Genomic DNA, 26701 nt, shown 5'->3' with positions numbered 1-26701 from the left:
GAAAGCCTGCGTTTGTGCCTTGCTTAAGTGTCTTCTCATTTTTGTTTTTGGTACTGTCCTTGGTTTAATTCCTGGGTTGATATTTCAAGATTGCTTGATGTAGGTATCTTTATTGCTTGTGTTTAGAACCCTTGTGGAATGATTGCTTTTCAAAGGTGTCTTCTAGATATAGCTTGTGTTTGACTTTTATTTTCCTTATACCAGGTAGGAAAATGACGGAGGCTATTTTATTTTCCTTATACCAGGAAGGAAAACTAATTAGATCAATCACAACATGTTAGCCCAAAAGACATAGTCAGCGATACCATACCATCAAACACAGCTTAGAAAATGACAATTTGTGGTAGTTATTAATCTATCAGTTTTAACTATGTGAGTTAAATTAAAACCGAGGACCAACCTAACATAAGTTTATAATGAATAAGCTCTTCATTATAGCATCTTGCCCCTTTGAGTGGGGAGTTAAAAGGAGTTGGGGAGGGAGGAACAGGTAGAAAGAACAGGTAAGATTAGCGGTGAGGCCTGAAGACACAGAAAGATTACACAAACTCTAAGAAGTTGTTGAAGGCAAGAGAAAATGGCAGAATGAAAGAACAAAAATGTGAATAGAATCACCTAACAGCAACAGGGAGGTTAGATACCAAATTACTTTCCTTTAAACCTAATGATAATCAAGAGAAGGAAAAAGAGAAGAAAAAAATAATAAGGGAGAAATCCAAATTCAGTGCAGAAAGGAACAAATGGGAAGATGAGGAGCAATGTGGGACAGCCAGACAATGAGAGAGAGGGGAAAAAAAGATAAAAGAAAGAAAAGTAAAACTTTGAAGAGTAGAGAGAAAGTAAAAATTAAGAATTGAAAATAGGAGAAAAAAAAATTTTCTTTTTTGCAAATAGCACTAGAAATTATGGGCCTCCTTCAGGGTATGTCTCTGCTGTCACAGTAGGCAATGTAGGAATCCATGTGCATATACGAGTCAATGAGTCTCAGCAAGCCAGCAGCAGACCAAGTACAGTGGTCTGGTGTGCCTTTATTGTAGAGATTCTCTTTACTTTTCCACTGAGCTTCAGTTTTTATCGAGGAGCCTGAGAAGCCCTCTTTCTGTTACTAACTTCTGCTCTATCTCGTGGTGCTCAGGACAAAGGTCTTTATAATCTCCTGTGCCTCTGTAGTGTGGGACCAGGTAGCAGAAAAGCTAGAAGGCCAGAGGCCCACGGTGGGGGGCGGGGATTGGGCCTTGAAAGGCGCCCTCGGGGCTAAACGGACCTCACCGTGGCGTGGGCGGGGCCCGGTTCGGCCACATAGTTTCAAGCTGCTCCTCTCACCTAGCCCGTCCACCTTCGAAAAGTTCTATTTCTTACAGTAAAAAACAATATGTGAAGCCAGGCATGGTGGTCCAAACCTCTAATCCCTGCACTCTGGGAGGCTGGCAAGTTTGAGGTCAACCTCAGAAACTTAGCAAGACCCTGCCATAAAAAATAAAAAAAGGAGTGAGGATGTAACTCAGTATAAGCTTTATTACTACCAAAAAAAGGCAAAAAAAGAGAAGAAAAATAGTGTATGAAATTCAATAAATTGTATAACTATAGTACACTTAAAGAATTAAAAGTTTTAGACTATGGGAATTATTTATAGGTCATATGATAAACATCGTTATTGTAAAGATCATTTTAATCAGGAGTCAGCCAAGTTGTTTGCTTTTGTAAACAAAATTTTATTGGAAGAAACTCATGCTCATTTATCTATATATTCTCTGGCTGCTTTCATAGTGCAACAGCAAATTTGAGTAGTAGTTAACGACAGAAACGATATATCTTGCAAACCTTAAAATGTTTACCATCTTGTCTATTACTGAAGAAGTAGATGATGGCTTATTTCCATAATCAGTATTTTTTTAATTTATATTTTATTGATACATTTTAGGTGTACAATATAATTACATTCATCATTGGAAATTTGCACCTTTACATAATCTCTCTTGGTTCTTATTTTAACCCCTTCCCCTGCCCTCCCTTTAACCCCTCCATCCCTGCCTATTTACAAAAACTTGGTTTCCATTTTTTCACTTTCTCATATTAATTCCATTCCCTTCTTTTCTTTCCCCTACCCCTCCCTCTTCCCATTCCCCTTTGCCCCTTTTCTTCCTATTTCACATTATCTATTATACCTTTTAGTCCTTTTTTACACTTGCAGTTTCTCACCCCAGAGAAACTATTCGATATTTACACGTGTCCTATTTATTTCACTTAAGAGTATCACCTCAGTGTGCATCCATTTAGCTATAAATGTCTCTCATTTCTCATTTCTTATGGCTGAGTAGTACTCCATTTTATAAAAAACCCCACATTTTCTTTATGCAGTCTCCAGTTGATGGGCATTTGAGCTGCTTCCAAGTTTTAGCTATTACAAACTGTGCTGGTATGAACATGGGTGCACATATATCACTGTGGTATGATTCTTTTAATTCTTTGGGGAAGATACCCAGCAAGGGAATAGCTGGGTCAAATGGGACTTCCAGTCCTAGTTCTTTGAGGTAACTCCATACTGATTTCCACAGTGGTTGCACCAGTCTACACTCCCACCAGCAGTGGAGCAGGGTTCCTCTTTCCCCACAACCCCGCCAGCATTTGTTATTGGTTGATTTCATGATAGCAGCCATTCTTTCTGGAATGAGGTGGAATCTCAGCATTGTTTTCATTTGCATCTCTCAAATGTCCAGAGATGTTGAACATTTTTTCATGTTTATTTGCTATTTCTACTTCTTTGAGAAATGCCTGTGCGTTTCAGATGCCCATTTTTGGATTGAGTCTTTAAATTTAGGAGGTCTGATCTTTTTAAGTTCTTTATAGATTCAAGATAGTAGACCTTTGTCTGAGGAACAGCAGGTGAAGATTTTTCCCACATTGTAGGTTGTCTCTTCACACTGCTGGTGGTTCTCTTGCTGTGCAGAAGCTTTTTAATAAGAAGAGATCCCACTTGTTGATTGTTTGTGCTAGTTCACTGGCAACTGAGATTTTGTTCATAAAATCTTTTCCTACACGAATGTCTTCAAGAGTTCTACCCAACTTGTGTTCCAGCCGGTTAAGCATTTCTATTTTAATATTTAAATCTTTAATCCATTTTGATTTTAGTTTAGTGCATGGTGAGAGATATAGGTCTAGTTTTAATCTTTGGCAAGTTGAAGCCCAATTTTTCCAGCACCATTTGTTTAAGAGGCTATTTTTCCTCTAGTGAGGGTGGTTGGCTCCTTTATTGAAGATGAGATGGCTGAGTGTGTCTGGAGTTGTTTTGGCATCCTCTAATCTGTTGCACTGGTCCTCAGGTCTGTTTCTTTGCCAGTACCATGCTGTTTTTATCACAGTAGCTTTGTAGTATACTTTCAAGTTGGGGGTTGTGATACCCCCTGCCATGTCTCTGTTATCTAGAATTGCTTTTGCTATTCTGGGTCTCTTCTTGTTCCAAATGAATTTTTGGATTGTTTTCTCAAGGTCCGTGAAATATGCTGCTGGGATTTCAATTGGGATTGCATTGAATCTGTATAGCAGTTTTGGAAGTATGGGTATTTTCACTATGTTGATCCTTCCTACCCAGGAGCAGGGGATGTCTTTCCATTTTCTGATATCATCTTCCATCTCTCTTTTCATAGTGCTCTACTTTTCAGAGAAGAGGTCTTTGATTTCTTTTGTTAGGTTGATTCATAGATATTTCAGTTTCTTGGATGCTATTTTGAAAGGAATTGTTTGCCCTATTTCTCATTCAGTGAGTCTGTTGTTTGTATAGAGAAAAGCTATTGATTTTTGTGTGTTGACCTTGTATCCAGCTACTCTACTGAATTTGGTTATTAAGTCTGGAAGACTTTTGGTGGAGTTCTTGGGGTCTTCTATATAGAGTATGATGTCATCTCCAGATAATGACAATTTGACTTCCTCATTTCCTATCTTTATTCCTTTTATTTCTTTCTCTTGTCTAATTGCTGTGGCTAATGTTTCCAAGACTGTATTGAACAGGAGTGGTGATAGTGGATATCGTTGTCTTGTTCCTGATTTTAGTGTGAAGGATTTCAGGTTTTGATCATTTAGTATGATATTGGCTGTTGGATTTTCATAGCTTTTATCAGTTTGAGGTAGAGACTGTCTATTCCAATTTTTAGTAGGGTTTTTATCATAAATGCATGTTGGATTTTGTCAAATGCTTTTTCTGCATCTATTGAGATGATCATATGGTTTTTGCCCTTGGCTCTATTGATATAGTGTATTACGTTGATGGATTTGCATATGTTGAACCATCCCTGCATCCCTGGGATCAATCCGACTTGGATGAGGTGTATGATCTTCTGCATTCTATTTGCCAATATCTTATTAAGGATTGTTGCATCTATGTTCATTAGTAAGATTGGCCTATACTTCTCTTTTTCAGTTGGGTCTTTCTCTGCTTTGGGGATCAAGGTGATGCTTGCTTCCAGGAATGAATTCAGAAGTATTGCTTCCCTTTCAATTTCATTGAAGAGTTTAAACAGTAGTGGCAGTAGTTGCTCTCTAAATGTCTTCTAGAATTCAGCAGTGAAGCCATCAGGACCTGGGCTTTTCTTAGTTGTTAAGTTTTTAATTACATTTTCAATTTCATTGATTGATATTGGGTCATTTAGAATTTTTAGGTCTTCTTCATTCAACTTTGGTAATTCATATTTATCTAGGAATCTGTCCATTTCTAATGTGTTTTCCATCTTATTGGCATATAGGTTCTGGAAGTAGGTATTGATGATCCTCTGGATTTCTGCTGGTTCTGTTGTAATTTCACCCTTTTCATTCCTAATTGCATGGGTTTGGGCCTTTTCTTTCCTTTTTCTGTTAAGGTTGGCTAAGGGTTTGTCAATTTTGTTGATTCTTTCAAAGAACCAACTCTTGGCTTCATTGATTTTTTTGTATCATTCTCTTAGTCTTCATTGCATTGATTTCTGCTCTGATCTTTATAATTTCCTCCCTTGTATGAGATTTGGGTTTGTCCTGCTCTTCTTTTTTCTAGAAGCTTGAGGTTCAGCATCAGGTTATTTAATTTGGCTCACTCTGTTTTCCTAATATGAGTATTCACTGCTGTGAATTTCCCTCATAAGACTTCTTTCATTGTGTCCCATAGATTCCAATGTTGTATTGTCATTATCATTTAATTGAAGGAACTGTCTGATTTTTTCTTTAATTTCCTCTGTGACCCATTGGTTATTCAGAAGTGTGCGGTTCAATTTCCTTGTGTTCATGAAATTCTTGCAGTTTCTTTTGCTATTGATCTCCAATTTCATCACACTATGGTCTGATAATATACAAGGGATAACTTCAATTCCTTTGCACTTACTTAAACATGTTCTGTGTGTGAGTATGTGGTGGTCTATTTTGGAGAATGACCCATGTGCAGCTGAGAAGCATGTGTATTCTGATTTTGTGGGGTGGAACACTCTGTAAACATCTGTTAAGTTTATTTGTTCAAGAGTTCGATTGAGTTGTAGTATTTCATTACTTACTTTTTGTCTAGTTGATCTATTTATTTTTGACAGTGGGGTATTGAGGTCCGCCACTACTATTGTATTGGTGCATATATGACTTTTCATGTCCGTTAGTATTTGTTTTATATAGTTGGGCGCACTAGTGTTTGGTGCATAGATATTTATGATTGTCATCTCTTCCTCTTGGATTGTTCCCTTTACCAAGGATGTAGTGTCCTTCTGTGTGTCTCTTAATCAGTGTTGGTTTGAAATCTACTTGAGCTGCAAAGAGGATAGCTAGTCCTGCATTTTTTCGGGTTCCTGTTGCATGGAGTATTGTTTTCCACCCTTTAACTTTCAGTCTATGAGTTAATTAAGTGTGTTTCTTGTATGCAGCATATTGTTGGATTTTGCTTCTTGACCCATTCTGCCAGTCCATTTCTTTTGATTGGTGAGTTGAGACCATTAACATTGGTGGTTATAACTGATATGTATTAACTTATCATTGTCATGCCTTTTTCTTTTTTTTCGATTCTCCCCCTTTACATTTAATTTCTTGTCACACCCAATGGATTCATTCTGCTGTGCTTCCTGGAGTTGTGATCCTCATTGTCTTTTCCTAGGATATTGTGTAAAATTTTTGGTGTGCCAATTTGGTATTCATGAAGTTCCTAAGGTGCTCTTTGTCATGAAAGTATCTTATTTTTCCATCAATTTTGAAAGATAGTTTTGCAGGGCACATCAGTCTGGGTTGGAGGCTGTTTTCCTTTAGGGCTTGGAATACATCATTCCAAGCTCTTCTTGCCTTGAGGGTTTGCATTGAGCAGTCTGCTGTGATTCTGATGGGCTTTCCTTTGTATGTGATTTGTTTCTTTTCTCTAACTGCTTGTAGAACTTTGTTCTTCTGTTGAGTTTCTGTAATCTTAACAATTATATGCCTATGTGTAGATTTTTTTTGACCATGGCTAGTTGCAGTCTGTATGCCTCACTTATCTGTACGTCAGATTCTTTTCCCCTGCTTGGGAAGTTTCCTGCCGTTACTTCTGTGAACAGTTCTTTTATGTCATCTGCACTCTCTCCTGTTTTTCATTGACTCCAGTCTTATGTTGTTCTTCTTTGCATCATCTAGCAGCTGCTGGATTGATTTCGCGTGGTCCCTTACAATTTTGAAGTAATTTTTCTTTACCTGGTCACTAATTGCCATCTTATTTTCTATATCTGAAATTCTGTCCTCACATTGGCTCATTCTGCTGTGTAGACTTTCAGCGGAGTTTTTAATCTCCTGGAAATCTGTTTGTATCTGTTTTATGGATTCCATTTGTTTCTTATGTTGGGATTCCATCATGTTCCTCAGCTCCTCTCTGGATTTATCAATCATGTCTTCCACTATTAGCAAAATCTCTGCTGTTATCTGAGAAATTATTTCTGATTTCATTTTTTCCAGATCTTCTTTCATTGACATTTCAGGGAGACTCATTTCCCTTTGGGGTTGTTGTAGGTGATCTGGAAGTCTGGCTTTGAGACTTATTTCCGTGTCTTCTCATTTCGATGGGGGGGAGGTGTTGTTGGCATCCATGTGCCTCACCTTCTCTGTGCTGGGAGCGGTGGTACGGTGGCCTGGAAGCCTCTTCCTCTACACTGGGAGCGGTGGAACGGTGGCCCAGAGGCCCCTACCTCTGCACAGGGAATGGTGGTACGGCAGCCCAGAAGCCCCTTTCTCTGTGCTGGGAACTGTGGAACGGAGGCCCAGTGGCCCCTTCCTCTTCACTGGGAGCGGTGGAATGGCGGCCCAGAAGCCCCTTCCTCTAGGCTTGGAGCAGTGGAATGGTGGCCCGGAGGCCCCTACCTCTGCGCTGGGAGCGATGGTGCAGCAGCCCAGATGCCCCTACCTCTGCACTGGGAGCAGTGGAACAGCGGCCCGGAGGCCCTACCTCTGCACAGGGAGCGGTGGTACGGCAGCCCAGAACCCCCTTCCTCTGTGCTGAGAGCAGTAGAACAGCGGCCCAGAGGCCCCTTCCTCTATGCTGGGAGCAGTGGAATGGTAGCCCAGAAGCCCCTTTCTCTGGGCTGGGAGTAGTGGAATGGTGGCCTGGAGCCCCCTACCTCTGCACTGGGAGCAGTGGTACAGTAGTCCGGATGCCCCTACCTCTGTACTGGGAGTGGTGGTGTGGCAGCCCAGAAGCCCTTGCCTCTGCACTGGGAGCGGTGGTACTGCAGCCAGGAAGCCCCTTCCTCTGCAGTGGGAGCAGTGGAACGGCGGCCCGGAAGCCCCTTCCTCTCCTCTGGGAGCGGTGGAATGTCAGCTGGGAGGCCCCTTCCTCTACGCTGGGAGCCTCCATAATCAATATTAACCTTCATGTTTTCTTTCTTTGGATAGAATTGGAGTACAGTGGTACCTTGGTTCACGAACTTAATCCTTTTCATGATTCTGGTCACACAATTCATTCCATGATACTGGTTGCAAGTTAGTATTGTGGAATGAATTCTGTGACCACAATTGTGGGAAGAATTATGTTCATAAACTGAGGTACCACTGTATATGAACTTTATATGTTACATATATACTTGAACACTGACATAGGTGTTAAACCACAATCTTTTTTTTTTTTTTTTTTTTTGGTACCAGGGATCGAACTCAGGACCTTGCACTTGCGAGGCAGGCGGTGGAACCGGCTTATAATCTATAATGGTGTGAGGAGCTTATTACTGACACCCAATAAAACGAACAATTTTCAGTTGTTGAAATTGCTCAATTGTTCAATTAATACAGTGTGTGTATAGCATGCTGATGAATCTTTCTGCAAATAAAGATTTTTAACCAGTTAGATATATAAAAGAAAAACTAAGCTTAAGAAGAGATTACTTTTTCTTTCTAGATTTTGGTCTAATTGGATTTAACCCTTTCAAAGCATTTCTCTTTTTGACTTGTGGACCAACTCTGACTTCAACAGTGTACAGAGTAGGCCTTATGTTGTTTCACTAGTTTTCCTGCATTGTCAGCCATCATTGATCCTTAAGACTCCACCCTTTGTGCAGGTGGGCTAGGCACCAACTGGCAGTGAGACTTCACCCAGAGTGTGTCTAGGCCTAGGGAGCCCTTCAACTTGATTGCCTTCTGTCTTAGTTACTTTTCTCATTGCTGAGACAAAATGCCCAATGTCCAAAGTTAAAGAAGGAAAATTTTATTTGGCTCACAGTTAGGTTTCAGTCCAAGGCAAGGTGGCATGGCAGACAGGCATCACAGAAGCAGTTCATGGCAGACAGAAGGTAGCAAAGCAAGCAAGCAAGAAACAAGACAAGCCTCCTTCTTATATTGTCCCGTATATTGTATCCATGCTACCAGGGATTAGGGCAGTGCCAAACCAATCAGTGGACTGATTTAGTAATCACCCACCCACCCTTAATCCTAGCATTGCACTATGTGAATCAGTCAACAAACTCTAGGTTCAGCCACCTCTGAAAAAGCCCCACCTATGAGTTTGTGAAGCTTTGGGGAAGTATCTAGACACAAGCCATAACATCTTCAGTTGAGTCTAATTTTCTTTTCCATTTCATTTCCTTTTCTTCCTGTTTTTATATTTGCTACGGATACATCTTGTTTTATTGGTTAATATTTAGGTAGTATTTTATCTTACTTGACAATATGCCCTTGGTTACAACATCATCTTTTTAGTTTTTATCTTTAGTCTTTGAAGCCATCTTGTTTTTTCTTTACCTAAAAAAAAAATGTATTTTGGGCCAGGGATGTAGCTCAGTGGCACAGCACCTGCCTGACAAACATGAGGCCCTAAGTTCAATTCCCAGTACCAAAAAAGAAAGAAAAAAAGAAAAGGAAAAAGAAATGTATTTGTTAATAAAATATTGCACATTATTTTGACATTTTTAACTTTTATTTTTGCCTTCTTCATTTTAAACTTTTCTTAATGTTTCTCCTCCCATTTCCTTCGTATTTTATTTTGTTATCTTATCATTTGTTTCTTTCATTGATGTCAAGAAGTGTGGCAGGAGAGATGGGCCTTTGTTGTTGGGGCCTTTATTTCTCTCAGGTTTCTTCTTACCTCTCCTGATGGCTCCCCCATCTTTCCCAAAAGATGAAGCTAGAAAAATTGCCCCCAAACAACTTGAGAGCTTTATGGAGAGACACTTTCCTGATCAAGTTATTCTTTATATGCAGATGGAACCCACAGAGTTTCTTAAAGAAACTCTTTGACACTTAATTCACTCCAAATATAAGAAATCCTGCAGTTAAAAATTTGTGATCTTTGAGTTATGAAATGATTGGATTTGGAGCAATCTTTGCAAGGATCATGGTTACTTGTAGGAGGGGAAAATAGGTAGGAGGTCATACTTAGTGAGGAACACAGGCTGTGCTTCTCTACCATCATTCTGCAGAGAAGGTACAGTAGAAGAGAAGAAATTGGACTGCCACTGCTTGTCCAAGTGCTCTTCTTTTACGTATTTAATCTGCATGGCAGAATCAGGAGAAATCTTATAATGAAGGATGCAGACTGAAATACAGAGTGTCTAGGAGAGACTGGCTAAGTGGGAATATTTCAGATGAAAGTCTCAAAATAGGACATTCTTTGCTCTTGATTGGCCTTCTTTCATCATGTCAGAACCCTTACTGAGCATCCAGGCTTACTGAGAATGCTTGATCCTGAAGAGGAGAGAAGGCAGCTTCTCCCTTCAGATGGCAGTCTCTGGTCTTGGCAGCACAGAGGGGCAGCTGCAACTGGTTTTCTTCAGAGAATCACCTGTCTTTCTTCAAGGTAGAAGAGCTCCCTCTTGGGAAGCCATCAGTGCCCAGAAGGTAATTGTGTCATCATTGGAGATTTCTTAGGCATTATTTTTGGTTTTCTTCATTTCTTTTTTACTGGATTCCAGTACAGTTTCCTCATAGACTTTAGTTAAGTGGGAGCTCTTGGTCTCTGGTTGAACTTTCTTCATTACTGTCAGCCCCACTATTTCAGTTTTTCCTCCAGTCTCACATAGTGGCATTTCCCCAGTAGCTCCTCCTCCACGTTTGTCCACTCAAGCCACTTTCTGACTGGATCCCACAGGTCACATTGTCAGCATGGCTGCCATGTTCTCTGACTTCATCATTATTAACTCTGGACCTTTTTATTTAACCTATGCACTTCCCTTCTACTAGAGTATTTGGTTCAAGCTCCAGAGAACCACATCATTTCTTCTGAGCCCTGTGTATCAATTTTGTAGGGTATGGTTTTGAAAAACAAACATAGGTCTGAACAGAAGGTCCACTCTCTTCTCTCAAAGCAATCTCGAATGGACCATTGAAATTGCAAACTTCTGTAGAACATGGTCAGGATAAGTATAACATGGACAAGATCTGTGGATTGGACAGATGGGATCATCACTGATATATCTAATCATTTTCTTCCTTTGTCTTTGGGGTTAGTACTTCAATTTAGAAATTTTGAATCATGTAATAATATACATACTCAAATTTACCTCTCTAGACAACTTTCATTTAAGGTTCCTTGTAAGGGAAATTGGTTGCAATGCTCCCGTGGTGTAGAAAAACCCAGTAGATTATTAGTTCTAAGATTTTTCAAGAACATTTGTAAAAATTATAATTATGGTTCCCTGTAGCAAAGTTTTAACTTTTTTAAAACCTTTACTGCAAATTGTTTGCTAGCCATTTGAGCTTCCCTAGTGACCCTCAGGTCTTTCTTGTAGTAGATATTGGGTGTAAGGACTCAGGTCAGAAAAGAGCTACTAAAATTATCCCTTTTAGGAGAACATCACTTGTTCTGCAGCTGAGCCTTTCCTGGACACTTGTCATTGTCATAAAACCCCAGGATTGGCTCTTAGGTTGCTTGACTAACTGCATTGTAGCACAAGAGATGCCAATTTCCATTCTAGCCTTTTGTTGGAAGACTGTGAAGAAGCTTTTCTGAAAAACCCTGAAGGAAAACCACGATTAATTTATCATCGTTTGGAGGATGGGAAAGTCAGTTCCGACTCTGTGCAGCAATTGATTGGTCAAGTGTGTAACCTCAACAAGGCCAACAAAGCCAAGGTAAAATTCCCAGGATTTTTCTTTTAAGAACATGCATAGCAGAGGCAAGAGCTAGAGCAAAGGCCCTGAGCTGTATCTGAGCCTGGGTGCTTGGTAGGGGAAGGAACCCAAGGGCCTGGACCACAGTGAGTAAGGGCAGTAGCAGGAGGTCCTGCAGAACCTCAGAGATGCTATAAGGATTTTTTTCCCCTTGAAGTGAGTTGAGGAGCCACAGGAAGACTTTAAGCAGAATGACAGGGCCTAACATGATCCTGTAACAGTGATCTCTTTGGCTGCTGTGTAGAGGAAGACTGTAGTCTGGAGAGTCATGGACAGAGTCTGAGCGCTATTGCAGCCATCATGGTGAGAGGCTGGAGGCCCAGACCAGAGCCACTGTAGCAGAGATGATAAGATAGGACAAAAAGATGAAATCTTTTTGCTCGTTTGTACCATTGTTCACACTAAATCACTTGTGTGAGCTTGGCAAAGTTACATTACTTGTCTCAGTTTCATCTTCTGTAAACTGGGGGCAGTGATAGCATCTCCCTCATAAGGTAGCTATGAGGATAAGTGAGCTTATATATGCCAAGAGCTAGAATGGTTGCGACACATAAGCACTCTAAAGTTGTTTACCACTACCACCTGCTCCTCCTGCTGTTACTGTGTTTTCTTGTTATTGTAAAACTTTGTATTTTTCCCAGATCATTGATCATTCAGGAGATCATGCAGAAGGAGTATATAAAACTTACATTTGTGTGGAAAAGATTATTAAACAGGTAAATATGTGTCTCTTGTAAGATTTCACCTAAGATATTTTAAGACCATTTTCCATAAAATTGACTTTTCCAGAGAAAACCACCTATTCTTTTGAGAGCGAGCAATACCTGAGGAGAACACCGTTGTTTCTGTTGGGAGTCCATCCTGTGATGTGATCAGGAAAAATGTGCATTTTACTCAATAGAGAGGCTCTCAGATTCAATGTGCACTTTGGCCATTCATGTATTAGAAAAGTCCTGCTCGAATTATCTCACTATATATCCCTAACAGCAGAGAGGGATGGAAACATATCTCCAAGAGGATGAGCATGGACCACGGAGGTATATAGAACTGAAAGCTTCTATGAAGTCTCATTTATTATCTCAAAAATGTATGTGCATCATATATTCTGCTTGACATGGCTGTGTTTATTTTTAATATATATCATTGTCAAAATTATGTATCAGCAAAATAGTAATAGCTATGACAAAAACAAGAAACCCATCCCCGTGTTCATTCACGTAAAATGAGCACAGTAGGAAGACGTGTCATGTGTAGCCTGTGCTTGCTCATCTGGACTGATGCCTCCCCCGCCGAGAATGAAGGTTCTTATTTGAGAAGTAAGGGGTTAGATTACAGAGAGGCAGTTTATTATCATAGTAAAACAGTGAGCCCAAAACATGATACAACATCTGGCAACATATTTTGTACAGTGCTCTCTGGTAGAAAAACTGTCATTATCAACTTCGATCTTTACAACAGTCTTGCCAATTTTAGGACCAAGATAAGTAAAATGAGTTCAGCAAAATGAAACTGGTCATATTTACCATCTTTAATGCTTAATGAACAACATATATTCAGTGATTTAATATATTTAAGACTAAGTATGACAGCAAAGATACTTGCTATCAAGAAACTCCATGTTAGTAATTAAATTTTTATGGCGTATTTCTTCACTGTCAGCACAAACTTTACGATTATTCAATACCCAGATAAAACCACAGATACTGTGTAGCTTTTTTCAGACAACAAATCCCAAATGAGTCAAATATCCCTTTAGTTTTATTTTGAGTAAAAAATCTTTGTTTATATTTTACTATTATTTGCCTTTATTTTTAAATGAGTATTTTTGTAGTTAAAATTTTATTTGTATACATATCATATATAGGTAATAGGTTTGGACTTGTGTGCTAACCTGTACCCCATGGTCTCTTTTCTTCATTCACTTTTGTGTGCTTATTCTTGGGTGTTCAGGACATTCTGGGCTTTGAGAACACAGACCTGGATACTAAGGATTTGGGCACTGAAGAGTCCATTCCAGAAGAGGATGATTTGGGGGATGTTCTGTGGGACATACATGATGAGCAAGAACAAATGGAAGCTTTTCAGCAGGCCTCTAATTCAGCCCATGAGTTGGGATTTGAGAAAGTAAGCTTTTGGATTACTGTATTGTTCTAACAAATACCAGTCAGCACTTACAGGCTGTATGGTGCTTGTGTTTTCACCTAAGGATAGTTGAGATTTATGATTGTTTTGTCTGCTCTTAGAGCTTAATTGTCCATGTCGAGATGTGCATGCATTTGTATCATATGAAAGATAAGTGAGAGTCAAGTATACTTCTGGCCACAAGCACTTTGGTTATAGGTTAGGATTTGTCAACCATAGGTACATTGTGCCATCATCTGCAACTCACTCAGACCAGAGTTAGGTTAGCTAGGAAGCTTGGTAAGAATCATAAGACTGTCTATTCTTCCCATTTAAAAGAACCAAAGTCTCAAGCATTCAGAAAACATATAATAGGCAGATCAGTCTTTTATTGATCTACCAAGCATCCCTAAATATCTAAGCAAATTAACAGATCTTGATGCATACAAAGAAATATTTAATATTACAAAGTTACTGTAATAACTAATGTTTTAAAGAATATTAAGGAAGCTAACATTAACAGTTGTATTATTATAGAACTTTAATAATTTAGACTGTGTTCATGTCCTGATTCTGTCATTTTATAACTGGGTTTTGATCAGATCACTTAGCTACTCTAAATTTGACTTTCTTCTCTAACATATTAGTACCTACCTTGTAAGGATTTGGCAGAGTATGGGAGGATTAAGGGAGATGATGCGCATGAAGCTCTTAGCACAGTACCTGACACAGAAGAACCATTAAATTAGTAGTTATTTTATCAGAGAACTTTATCTGTGATGTTTGGATTATGGTCTGCCCAAGAACACACAGAGAATAGACTATATGGATCTGGGATTTGAACACTGGTCATTTGGCTCCAAATACTGTGCTTTTTCTTCCACATCAAGGGATCTTAACTTGGGAATTATAGATCTGTAAGTGGACTTTGTGTGGACCAGGAGTTAAGTTTTTAGGACTTATGAAGTGATGTATCAGTGAAGTCCTTCCTTTGTTCCTTCAGAGGCATCACTGCCATCAGAATTATTTGAGTTCCTGGGCAAGTTATTCTCTACAGTATCTAGATATGATAAGCAGAAAAATGAATTGAAACACTGTTCCAAATAATCATTTCTTAGAGTTGGTGGAGAATTTGGCTGCTTTAAAGCTAGCCACAAGGTGGTGTTGTGGCACATGCCTATAATCCTTGCACTCTGGGAAGCTGAGGCAGGAGGAACACAACTTTGAGCCTGGACAACCTTTCCTCACCTGATTCTCTGGAGCAGATTGGGATCCCCGAAGGGCACAGAAGAACCTTTATAAATTAAGGCGGTCTCCATGACAAATGTTCTTCTGAGTAGGAGATCTAGGATGCCTGCCAGGGCCCCCAAGTCCTTTTGCAGCACTTCCTGTGGTTCAGGGCTCCACTTTAATATTGTTACCCTTTTGGAGCATTCTGAATGTTGCAGAAGCCCACAGGGATCTGAAGTGTTGTCCTTCACCATTAATTTACAGCACCGCTGTTGGAGAAGAAATTGGGGCCTATGTCTAGTTTACGGCCTCTACTGTATTTCATCAGGCATCAAAATAAGCAGTCATGAAGGCGCTGTGGACTAATAGTGGAGTTTGTTTTCTCCTGCAGCTTTTCTCCAGTTTTGTCAGAGGACCAGCAGAAGTGACTGTCTTTATTATTCTGAGAGACATGTGCTTCCTCAAGACTTAAATTAATTTTTATTTCCAGTATTATCAACGCCTTAATGATCTAGTGGCAGCACCAGCCCCGATTCCACCCCTTCTGGTGTCTGGAGGACCAGGTTCTGGAAAGTCCCTTCTTTTATCCAAGTGGTATGATGAGTATGGTTAAGTCATTTTATCATCCTCATGGTTTGAATTATTGAAGTCCTTCCCACGATGTATTGCATGTCTGCCTTCCTGCATGGCCTGTACTAAACATTAAAAAAATGCACAGAGGAGTAAATTGATGGGTTCATGCCCAGAAGTGTGTAGAATTTAGATGTCAGAGAGAAGATAGAGAATGAGAAAGGAGCAGAAACTCTGAACATTCACTGTTGTGTAGATAAGAGACCCAAGAGTGCCATCTAAGGGAGTGGTCAGTGTGGCATGGAATTAATTAGAGGGATGCACTTTTATTCCCAATTATTGACTTCGTCTTAAAAGTTTCAGTGAGATTTTAAATATTTAAAACAATACAAAGAGTAAAACAGATTCTAAAAAAAATCAAAATTAAGGTTAATCTTAACTATGAATGTCAATTTACTTCTTCAGATTATAGACTAAAGTTCATATAAACTAGGGCCAGGGATTTAGCTCAGTGGTGCCGCTGCCTGCCTCGCAAGCACAAGGTCCCGAGTTCAATCCCCAGTACCAAAAAAAAAAGATTAAAAAAAAAAAGTTCATATGAACTAATAAACTTTTATTTTTGTTATGTAAAAACAAGTTGTAAGAATATTTTTAATTCATAATTACTTACATTGACTAGTTAGTTTAGGTCAGTGGTGGCAAGCCTATGGCATGCATGCTACAACAGGATGTTTATATCGTTCAAAGCTCTAAAAGGTTTGCCATCGCTGGTATAGGGCATTGTTCCCTGTTTATTGCCCTTTTAAAAATATACTTAGAAAATAGTATTTTTATATCTAATAAATTTTCTAATCATATATTTTAAATGAAAAGTTAATGCTTCTTTTACTAATACCTTCATCTCCAGTATAAACTAGAGTACATTAACACCAATTTGTAATTAAATGAATCTATGCTTTTAAAAGTTTATTTTAAAAAAATTCTGAAAATGGAGTAAAATCAAATCTCCGTATTTATTCAAAAGTGACTAACCATGTAATTGCTGACAAGAAGCATTTAATTCATTGTGAATTTTTTTTTTTTTTTAAGCTAAAGGAGCATAGTCAGTCTTGTAAAAGTCCTGTGTTTTTCTTTCAGGATTCAGTTGCAGCAGAAGAGTTCCCCTAACATGCTGATTCTTTCTCATTTTGTGGGGAGGCCCATGTCAACCAGCTCAGAATCCTCCTTGATTATTAAACGGCTGACTCTAAAGGTATAGCGCACCGCCTTTTGGAATTTTCTGAATTTTATTTAAATTGAGAAATTGTTGGGACAAAGTATTAGTAATAAATGTTCATTATTACAAGTTGAGCATCCCAATCTGAAATCTGAACTGCTCTAAGACCTGGAACTTTCTGAGCACTTACTTACCTGACAGCACAAATGGGAAATTCTACATTGACCCTTTAGGGCAGTGATGCAGCCACACTAAAAATACTATACAGGAACCTTTAGGCTATGTGAGAAGGTGAATATGAAAGATATTTGAGTTTCATCTTTAGATTTGGGTTCCATTCCCAGGGTCTCTCTTTATGCATGTGCAGATATTCCAAAGTCTGAAAAAATCTTATTTACCTACCTTTGCTGCCAAGGATTTCAGATAAGGGATACTCAACCCATAGTCATTTGTATTGGTTTTGTATAAGATTACAAATAGTTGGTATTATCATATCCTCTTGGGGACTCAATTTTGATTTAAAAAGTAGGGCTAAAAGTGTTTCTCACCAGATGGGACAAAGTGTGACTACTGTGATTCGTGTTTGTTGTCATCTCGCAGTTGATGCAGCACTCCTGGTCAGTGTCTGCTCTGACGCTTGATCCTGCTAAGCTGCTGGAAGAATTTCCACATTGGCTGGAAAAACTCTCTGCTCGCCATCAAGGCAGCATCATCATCATCATTGATTCTATAGATCAAGTTCAGGTATGGTTGTCACTTTGTCATGTGTCGTTGTACTCTAGTAGCTACTTAAGTCATACCCTTGTGGGAAAAAGCATTGATGCAGTTTCTTTCATTTCTGCTTAATTTCTAGAAAGGAAGCATGTGGAAATTTTTTTAAAGTACTATATTCCAGTAGACACTAGTATCTTATTGGGAAAGACCAACTGAATTTACATAATTGGCAAAAAGTACTTGATACATTTTTAGGACTTTGACATTTCCTTAAGTGTCCCAAATTCAAATTGGTGATAGTAGTGTTTTGCCACTTAATTCTTTTAGAGCCTAAGATAAATCATCTAAAAATAAGATTTTGATCCATAATAAGGGAAACTGAAAATTTCATTTTAATTGAGGGAGGTCTTATTAGATTGTTTTGAAATATATTGACTAATAGATTGACTTTTGTATTTATATTTTTAAGCAAGTTGAAAAACACATGAAATGGCTCATAGATCCACTGCCCGTGAATGTCAGAGTGATTGTCTCTGTGAATGTGGAAACTTGCCCTGCTGCCTGGAGGTACAGTGCTCACTTGAGTTCCTGCAGACTACATAAAATGTTTGGAGGGCAAACAAGAAGGTTTTTGATAAACGTTTGTGTTTTTCATACAAAAGGCACTGATGATGAGGATAAATGAATGAGTTCAAGAAAGTGATAACAACCTTTAGGATATGGTGAGAGGTTAGGTCTGAGATGTAAGGGAAAAGGAGAAAGCTAGGCTAATGCCCCCAAGTTGCTAACATTCAGAACTGAACTAATTGTGATTTCATGAGCTGAAATAAGAAACCCAAAGGACAGACAGGTGTGTAGGGGAAAGGTGTTAAGTTCAGCATTTGAATTTGGTTATTTTTAGTTGCCAATTATAGATCTAGGGAACTAAGCCTAGTGGGCAGTTGAATTTATGGGTGAGAAAAACAAGGGTGGAAGAGGGAGAGGGTGCAGCCTGGGAACAGTAGTCTAGACACCCGTTAACTTGAAATGTAAGCTCACATCAACAGCCCTCAAAAAAGTGATACAAGGGTTGAAATCTATAGGGTAGTGTTTTTTTGTTTGTTTGTTGTTGTTATTTTTGGTTTTTTGAGACAGGGTGTTGCTGTGTAGTTCACACTGGCTTTGAACTCACCATGTAGCCCACCCAGGCTGGCCTTGAACTCAGAGATCTCCTCCTCCCTCAGCTTCCTGAGTGCTGGGATTGTAGATGTGCTTGTAGGACAGTGTTTTTTAATCTGTTTTTTACTACCTTAGAAGCATGTTGGACATTTTTTTCTAATCAGACTTCCCTAAAGGAACTTAATACTACTCATACTTTGAATATCAATTTACATATATAAACAGATATGAGTATATTTGTGCTTTATACATAAGAGTAATATTTTTTCAGCCGCCCAAGAAATGTTTTTTGCTACTGCGTTGAGAATGCATATTGTAATAATTAAACTTTAATTGCACTATATTAAACTTTAATTACACTGTAAATACTAGTGGGCAAAGACTGTCTTGTACCATTCCTCCTAAGTACCAATGCTTATGTTTAATTTTACTGAATACAGAACATATAGCTAGAAATACTCTACCACTTAGCTGCCTAATGTATATGCTGTTTAATTTGTAGCAGTCTTGTGATTAATTGGTGACAAAAATAATACACATTAGAATAAACTGATAATTAATATGATCAGTGGAGATTAGCTTTACTTATCTTTATAAAGTCAGTATAAAAAATTAATTCCTGGAGTGTATTTATCTTATAGGTAGATTACAGTCCTTCTGTATTATTAGAATTTCATTTTTCTTTTCTTTAAACAAAAGGTTGTGGCCTACACTTCATCTCGATCCCTTAAATCCGAAAGATGCAAAATCTATTATAATTGCAGAATGCCATTCAGTAGACATTAAATTGAGTAAAGAGCAGGTAAATATTTTTAATTTTGATGCTATCTTCACTATCTACTTTCCTATAAAATACATGATGTAAAATTCAATACAGTAGCTCTGTTGTTACAAGGAAAATTGGACTTTAGTAATTACCTTGATGAATGCATTCCCTCTTTATGGCAGATATAGAAGAAGCAGTAAAAGGACTTGGGGCTTAAGTGTACTGTGTAACATTAAGCAGGTTTCCACATTGGCGGGACCTGCTGGCTGCAGGGGTGGGTGGCCTGAAAGTGGCCGGAATCCCCAGACACGGCGCAGGGACACAGGAGAGGCAAGAACAGCACTGTTTCTGCTGGGATATTTGCCACAGCTCAGTAGTGGTGACTGCTTAACTACAGGGGTTTCTGTGTTTTGTCTTCTTGTTTTGCTGCAGGAGAAGAAGCTAGAACGACACTGTCGTTGTGCTGCCACCTGCAATGCCCTCTATGTCACCCTTTTCGGCAAAATGATGGCACGGTAAGTGGGAGTCATTTTCCACAGTGTTCTCGAGTTTCATGTTTGCTGCAGACTAATCTCCCACCCTGTAAACTGAGAGTTGCTTGTTTTAAGTTTTCTCCTGCTTACCCTAATAGAGGAGCTAACATTCCATGAGGATGTGACTTAACTGCTGAAGACAGAGCAGCCTGTGAATTGCTAGAACTTCTCTTGTAGATTCATCTGATTTTCATTACACTAACCTTTCACTACTGGGGTTGCAAAAGGAGGCTGTCTTTGCCCTCATTTGAGGCCATCTCTGAGTGTCCTTATCATTTGCTGAGGCACTCCTAGCTTTGGATATATGGAGGAGACCACTGAGGTGTAAGAATATTATTTCAGGTGTCCTTGAATATCAGTAAGTTGGTAGGTAGGTAGGAATTTTTATTTGTCTCTGTTCTCAAATCATGATAGTAGAGTACTTCTGTCTTAGAGATCCACTAGTAATCTGCCTTAGATAAACATTAGAATGTTTCACTACTTTTATTTCTTTTTCAATACAACTTCACTCTACTGTATCTGTCCTTAACTAGAGATAGAAAAGATGAAAATTTTTTTGGTATTCATCACAATAGATTAAAATCCTAGCACACTTATTTCCAGACACTGAATCTATTACTTTTGTCTATTAGTTCTACATTTTTGTCTTAAGCACCAAATTTGAAATGAAAAGAAAAATCTAAAACTTTAAATTTCTGTGAATTTTCACCATCCCTCCCTCTGTGAAGTTGTGGTATGGCATTCTGCACGATCAGCAAGCAGTAAGTCAGAGTGCACATTATAAGAGGGACTATGGACCACTTTTGTTCATTTTTTTCTTCATATTTATGTTTCTAAAAGAAACTACTAGTAAATACTATGCAATATTTTAAAACAAACCCTCTACTTATTTTTTTTTAGTTTAATGTTTTCAAGATTCTAGCTCTGCATTTAAATTGAGTGGTTAACTACTTCCTGTGAGTGAAGGTGGCATCCTTCCAGGTGATAAGAACCACATCTTAACCACTTTTTTTTTTTTTAATTTTTACACTTTATTAAATTCTTTTATTGGTACATTGTAGGTATACAACACAATTACATTTCTCATTGGGAATTGTACCTTTACATAATGCATCTTGGTTCTTATTTTTTTCCCCATTCCTAGCCCTCCCTTCACCCCCTCCACCCTTCCCTATTTACAAAGACTTTATTTCCATTTTTTCCATTTCTCATCATTTTTCCTTTCCCCTGCCCCTCCCACTACCACTACCCCTTTGGACCTTTTCTTCCTATTTTGCATTATCAATTATTCATTCTAATCATTGGTACATTTTAGGTATACAATATAATGACATTCATCATTGGAAATTTGCACCTTTACATAATCTCTCTTGGTTCTTATTTTTCACCCTTGCCCAGCCCTCCCTTCAACCCCTCCAGTCCTCCCTATTTACAAAGATTTTGTTCCTATTTTTCCATTTTCTCATATTAATCCCATTCCCTTCTGTCCTTTCCCCTAGCCCTCCCACTTCCTTCCCGTGTGCCCCTTTTCTTCCTATTTCACATTTCCTATTATACATTTTAGTCCTTATTTACACTTTCAGTTTCTCACACCACAGAAACTATTCGGTATTTACACATGTGTGTCCTATTTATTTCACTTAAGAGTATTGCCTCAGTGTGCATCCACTTAGCTATAAATGTCTCTAATTTCTCATTTTTTATGGCTGAGTAGTACTCCATTTTAGAAAAAACCCACATTTTCTTTATCCAGTCTCCAGTTGATGGGCATTTGTGCTGCTTCCAAGTTTTAGTTATCACAAACTGCACTGCTATGAACATGGATGCACATATATCACTGTGGTATGATTCTTTTAATTCTTTGGGGAAGATCCCCAGCAGTGGAATAGCGGGGTCAAATGGGACTTCCAGTCTTAGTTCTTTGAGGTAATTCCATACTGATTTCCACAGTGCTTGCACCAGTCTACACTCCTACCAGCAGTGGAGCAGTGTTCCTCTTTCCCCACAGCCTGACCAGCATTTGTTATTGGTTGATTTCATGATAACAGCCATTCTTTCTGGAGTGAGGTGGAATCTCAGCGTTGTTTTCATTTGCATCTCTCGAATGACCAGTGATGTTGAACATTTTTTCATGTATTTATTTGCTATTTCTACTTTTTTGTCTGAGAAATGTCTGTTCATTTCAGATGCCCATTTTCAGATTGAGTCTTTAAATTTAGGAGATCTGATCTTTTTAAGTTCTTTATAGATTCGAGATAGTAGACCTTTGTCTGAGGAAAAGCAGGTGAGGGTTTTTTCCCACATTGTGGGTTGTCTCTTCACACTGCTGGTGGTTTCTCTTGCTGTGCAGAAGGCTTTTAATAAGAAGAGGTCCCACTTGTTGATTGTTTGTGCTAGTTCATGGGCAACTGAGGTTTTGTTCGTAAAATCTTTTCCTACACCGATGTCTTCAAGGGTTCTACCTAACCTCTGTTCCAACTGGTTCAGAGTTTCTATTTTAATATTTAGATCTTTAATCCATTTTGATTTTAGTTTAGTGCATGGTGAGAGGTGTAGGTCTAGTTTTTAATCTTTGGTAAGTTGAAACCCAATTTTTCCAGCACCATTTATTAAAGAGGCTATCTTTCCTCCAGTGAGGGTATTTGGCTCCTTTATCGAAGATGAGATGGCTGAGTGTGTCTGGCATTGTTTCTGCATCTTCTAATCTGTTCTACTGGTCCTCAGGTCTGTTTGCCAGTACCATGCTGTTTTTATCACAGTAGCTTTGTAGTATAGTTTCAGGTTGGGGATTGTAATACCCCCTGCCATGTCTCTGTTATCTAGAATTGCTTTTGCTTATTCTGGGTCTCTTCTTGTTCCAAATGAATTTTTGGATTGTTTTCTCAAGGTCCATGAAGTATTCTGCTGGGATCTCAATTGGACTTGCATTAAATCTATATAGCAGTTTTGGAAGTATGGCCATTTTCACTCTATTAATCCTTCCTAGCCAGGAGCAGGGGATGTCTGTCCATTTTCTGATATCATCTTCAATCTCTCTTTTCAGAGTGCCATAGTTTTCAGAGAAGAGGTCTTTGATTTCTTTCGTTAGGTTGGTTCCTAGGTATTTCAGTTTTTTGGATGCTATTGTGAAAGGAATTATTTGCCCTATTTCTTTCTCAATGAGTCTGTCATTTGTGTAGAGGAAAGCCATTGATTTTTGTGTGTTGACCTTGTAACCAGCTACTTGACTGAATTTGGTTATTAAGTCTAGAAGACTTTTGGTGGAGTTCTTGGGGTCTTCTATATAGAGTATCATGTCATCTGCTTAACCACTTTTATGTTCCACAGTGCATAGTTAATTTCTTGACATATAGTAAGTCTCAGCATGTTTATTGAATTAAATTTAATGCTGTATTCGAAAGTAAACTGTGACTCTAGCAGTCTCACAAAACTACCATTTTCCTGTATTATGTTTTATTCAATTGTGTTACCAGATGCAGTGCAAAATATAGGGATCACATTGTCTTTATCCACCCCAAATTTTTCATAGATGTTGGCAGCCTATAAGAAATTAAATCTGTTCTCAATTCCAACAGTGCTGGGAAAAGAGGCAATTTAGACAAAACCCTTCATCAGTGCCTGCAGTGTCAAGATACTGTTTCATTATATAGACTTGTTCTACACTCCATCCAGGAGTCCATGGCAAGTGATGTGGAGAAAGAGCTAATGAGACAGGTAAAGTGTAATAAACTTAAAAAAGGAAGATTAGTTGGCCTTGTTCCAAATTACGTGAACTGAAGTAAATAATTCCTTTCAAATTTGTGTTTTACTATGTTTCAAGCATATACAGGAATCTGGAAGCTATAGTGTGCTTGCTGATGTTTGCTTTTTTATAATTATCATCGGGACTTCTCATCTGTTCATGGTCATTGATTAGCTCTGTTTCTTCTTATGTAATTTGCTGGCCCAAGTCCTTTAACCCATTTTTAAAGTCTTCATTGTATTCTGTCCATGTCTGTGGCTGATGTTTTCCTCATGTGCCCTTGCCTGAGAGAATAGCCCTTGGGAGGTGAGGTGCTATATTTTAGGTACACTCTGTCCTACTCTTGTTTAATGCCTTTTGGACAAGAGGGTTTTATTGTAAGAAATCTTTCTCGATTTAATAAATCATTTAAATTATAAGTTGATAAAAAGTTAATAAGCTGAAAAGAATTGCGGAAATTTTAATTACTGTTAGTTACTTACAGAAGTGTTTTGTGATCACTGTTCATTTGTTTTTCTAACTAGGTTCTCTGCCTTGTCAATGTTAGTCACAATGGTGTGAGCGAATCAGAACTGATGGAACTCTATCCTGAAACACCCTGGGCCATCTTGACCTCCCTTATTCACAGTTTACACAAAATGTGTTTGTTGACCTATGGTTGTGGCTTGCTCAGGTTTCAGCATCTGCAGGTAAATTTTAAGCATCTTTTACATTTTATTTTGTACTTTTAAATGTCAATACAGTACATTATCTCATTGTATATTATACTATATTACTTAAATGTTTCAGTTACAAAACAAAGTTAAAATTTTGCATTATAGTTTTTTTTTTCAATGACTAGGTTAAGTTATAAAATTTTTCTAAGATTATGTTATGTTGTGGTATCTTTATGAGGTGACTGTTACTTTGAAAGATAGTACCTGCAGGGTGTACCAAGTTTTAGAGATTTGCAATACAACCTTGTTCTTATAGTTCACAATACTGTATTATGCATTTAAAAGTTTATTGAAAGGGAAGATAGATCTCATGTTCTTATCACAATAAAAATTTTAAAACGAAAAATAAAAGCCAGTCACAAAAGACCAACACACACACACACACACACACACACACACACACACACACACACACACACACAGCTTCTTTATTGGAAAGAAGAAAAGGTTTTCAATTTTATGCTTCAGTTTATTGCTGATATGATTATGTATGTGTATTAAGAGCTGAGACTGTGTCATCCTCCTTTTCCACCTCTGCTCTTCACAGCTTCTTAGCAGTCTGACCTTGGGCAAGCTCTGATATGGGGAGGCTTTGCTACCTTACCACGAGGTTGTAAAAAAAATTAAGATGGTCTTTGTGAGATATCAGGCTTGATGCCTAGCACATGGTAGTAAATCTTTAGGAGCTGTTGATTAATATAATTCTTATATGCAGTGCTACAGTTGAGATGCAGAGTAGGTCTTCTTCCACGTGTGCTGTGTTACATTTGGAGATGTGAAATGTTTGTAACTTCACAGCCTTTCTTTATTGTATATCACTTATATATAATTTACTGTTTTTAGTAACTTTTCATTCCAATTTTCTGGGATTTTAAAAATATATTAACTAAGGATCAGAATTAAATTGTGTTTTCCATTCTTAAAAATTAGTACAGGAATTATTTTCTAAATAAGCTTATCACATAAATATATCCTTAATTTTTTAAGAATAGTCTGATAGGGCCAGGCATTTAGCTTACTTACCTCGCAAGTAGAAGGTCCCAAGTTCAATCCCTGGTACCAAAAAAAAAAAAAAAAAGTCTGATGACAATTTTGTGATATACAACTATAAAAAGAAAAAGAAAAAAGTCATAATATCTAACACTGAGTTTGTAAAAAGGAATTTATAATTATTTCAGTCTTATAATTTATAATTTTTTCACCCTAGGCCTGGGAAACAGTGAGACTTGAGTACATGGATGATCGCACTATTATTTCTTCATATAGGCAAAAGCTAATCAGCTATTTCAACTTGCAGCTGAGGTATTATTAATGTTTGAGTTTTCTTGTGTAACACTCTTCCTTTGTGTACTGATTTCTTGTTCTTAGCTTATTGCTTAAAATACAAAAACTTAATTATTACAAAAAAGAGTAAATCTTTTCCCTATTCTGTTAATGTCAAAAGGACAAAAGATGATTTCATAAGGAAGTCTTTTAATGTCATGCAAATGGTTTAAACTTGAGTGAAATCAATGCAGGATCATTTTATTATCTATTTTATTCCACTTAAATAGTTTAAAATATGCGTACATGTATGTTAGTGTGTATATTTGGGTACTTGAGGGTTTTCTAAATAATGTAATTTTAGGGGAATACCTTCAGAGTATGGAGTCTTGAAGTCCTGAGATTTTGATTTCTCTTACTGCCTTTCAATAATGTTTTATCTTCTTGCCCATAAATTAAGGTGCAGGGAAGAATTTGGTTATGATTATTTATTTATTTTAATAGATTGGTCAAATTTCTGATTTTGACCTGAGTTTTAGATTATACTTAGAGATGTATGTGAAATAATACCCCTTTAGTGTTTGTCTGAAGTCTTTGAGGCTTGCTTGTTATTGGAAGGTGTCACTCAGTGTTGTCTCCTCCCTACAGTCAGGACAGAGTGACCTGGAGAAGTGCGGATGAGCTACCCTGGCTTTTCCAGCAGCAGGGAGCTAAGCAGAAGCTGCACAATTGCCTTCTCAATCTCTTCGTGTCTCAAAACCTTTACAAAAGGTCAGAAATATATTCCAGAAATCTCTTTCCAGAAGGACAAACCTGAATGTGTATTCCATTTAACAAAGGAAAAATGACATTTTTAATTTAAAAATTAGTCTGGTTTCAGTGATACCTGAAATACAGGAGAAACTCTGAGACAATTTATGGCTTATGGCTAAGATCTTTGCCCAGGAGGAAAATAACAAGAGTATTGCTGCTTTGTAAAACCGAAGCAGGAGAGATAAAGGGAAAGCTTTTTTCTTATTCTTGCACTTCAGCACGTCAAAATCTAAACCTCCCAGAGAGGTGTTTCACGAATTCTGCTTTTCAGGGCCTTCAATGTCTCAGAAGTGTAACCTTTCAGCC

The 26701-nt window shown here is 38.1% G+C and overlaps 1 protein-coding gene across 4 annotated transcripts in view; it reads left to right on the top strand.

The window, feature by feature from the left end:
• Nphp3 (nephrocystin 3) overlaps window positions 1-26701 on the top strand; it is a 49938-nt gene that overhangs the window by 12995 nt on the left and 10242 nt on the right. For all 4 annotated transcript variants that reach the window (XR_001183186.3, XM_004834237.4, XM_004834238.4 and 1 more), the window contains 13 exons: window positions 11358-11514; window positions 12195-12269; window positions 13504-13677; window positions 15395-15498; window positions 16612-16726; window positions 17291-17434; window positions 17874-17971; window positions 19262-19364; window positions 19761-19843; window positions 23437-23575; window positions 24128-24292; window positions 25527-25621; window positions 26231-26353. Coding sequence is in view for 3 of the 4 variants with exons in the window: in XM_004834237.4 (XP_004834294.1) it covers window positions 11358-11514; window positions 12195-12269; window positions 13504-13677; window positions 15395-15498; window positions 16612-16726; window positions 17291-17434; window positions 17874-17971; window positions 19262-19364; window positions 19761-19843; window positions 23437-23575; window positions 24128-24292; window positions 25527-25621; window positions 26231-26353 (1575 nt within the window). In the remaining variant the exon portion in view is untranslated. The remainder of the gene's footprint in view (window positions 1-11357; window positions 11515-12194; window positions 12270-13503; window positions 13678-15394; window positions 15499-16611; window positions 16727-17290; window positions 17435-17873; window positions 17972-19261; window positions 19365-19760; window positions 19844-23436; window positions 23576-24127; window positions 24293-25526; window positions 25622-26230; window positions 26354-26701) is intronic.

Source organism: Heterocephalus glaber, unplaced genomic scaffold, assembly GCF_053883595.1.
Source record: "Heterocephalus glaber isolate CG9 unplaced genomic scaffold, H.glaber_assembly_v1.0 deba00001504, whole genome shotgun sequence".
Lineage (NCBI taxonomy): Eukaryota > Metazoa > Chordata > Mammalia > Rodentia > Bathyergidae > Heterocephalus > Heterocephalus glaber.
The sequence above is the reverse complement of the archived record's forward strand: the minus strand, read 5'-3'. Positions and strand labels throughout refer to the sequence as shown.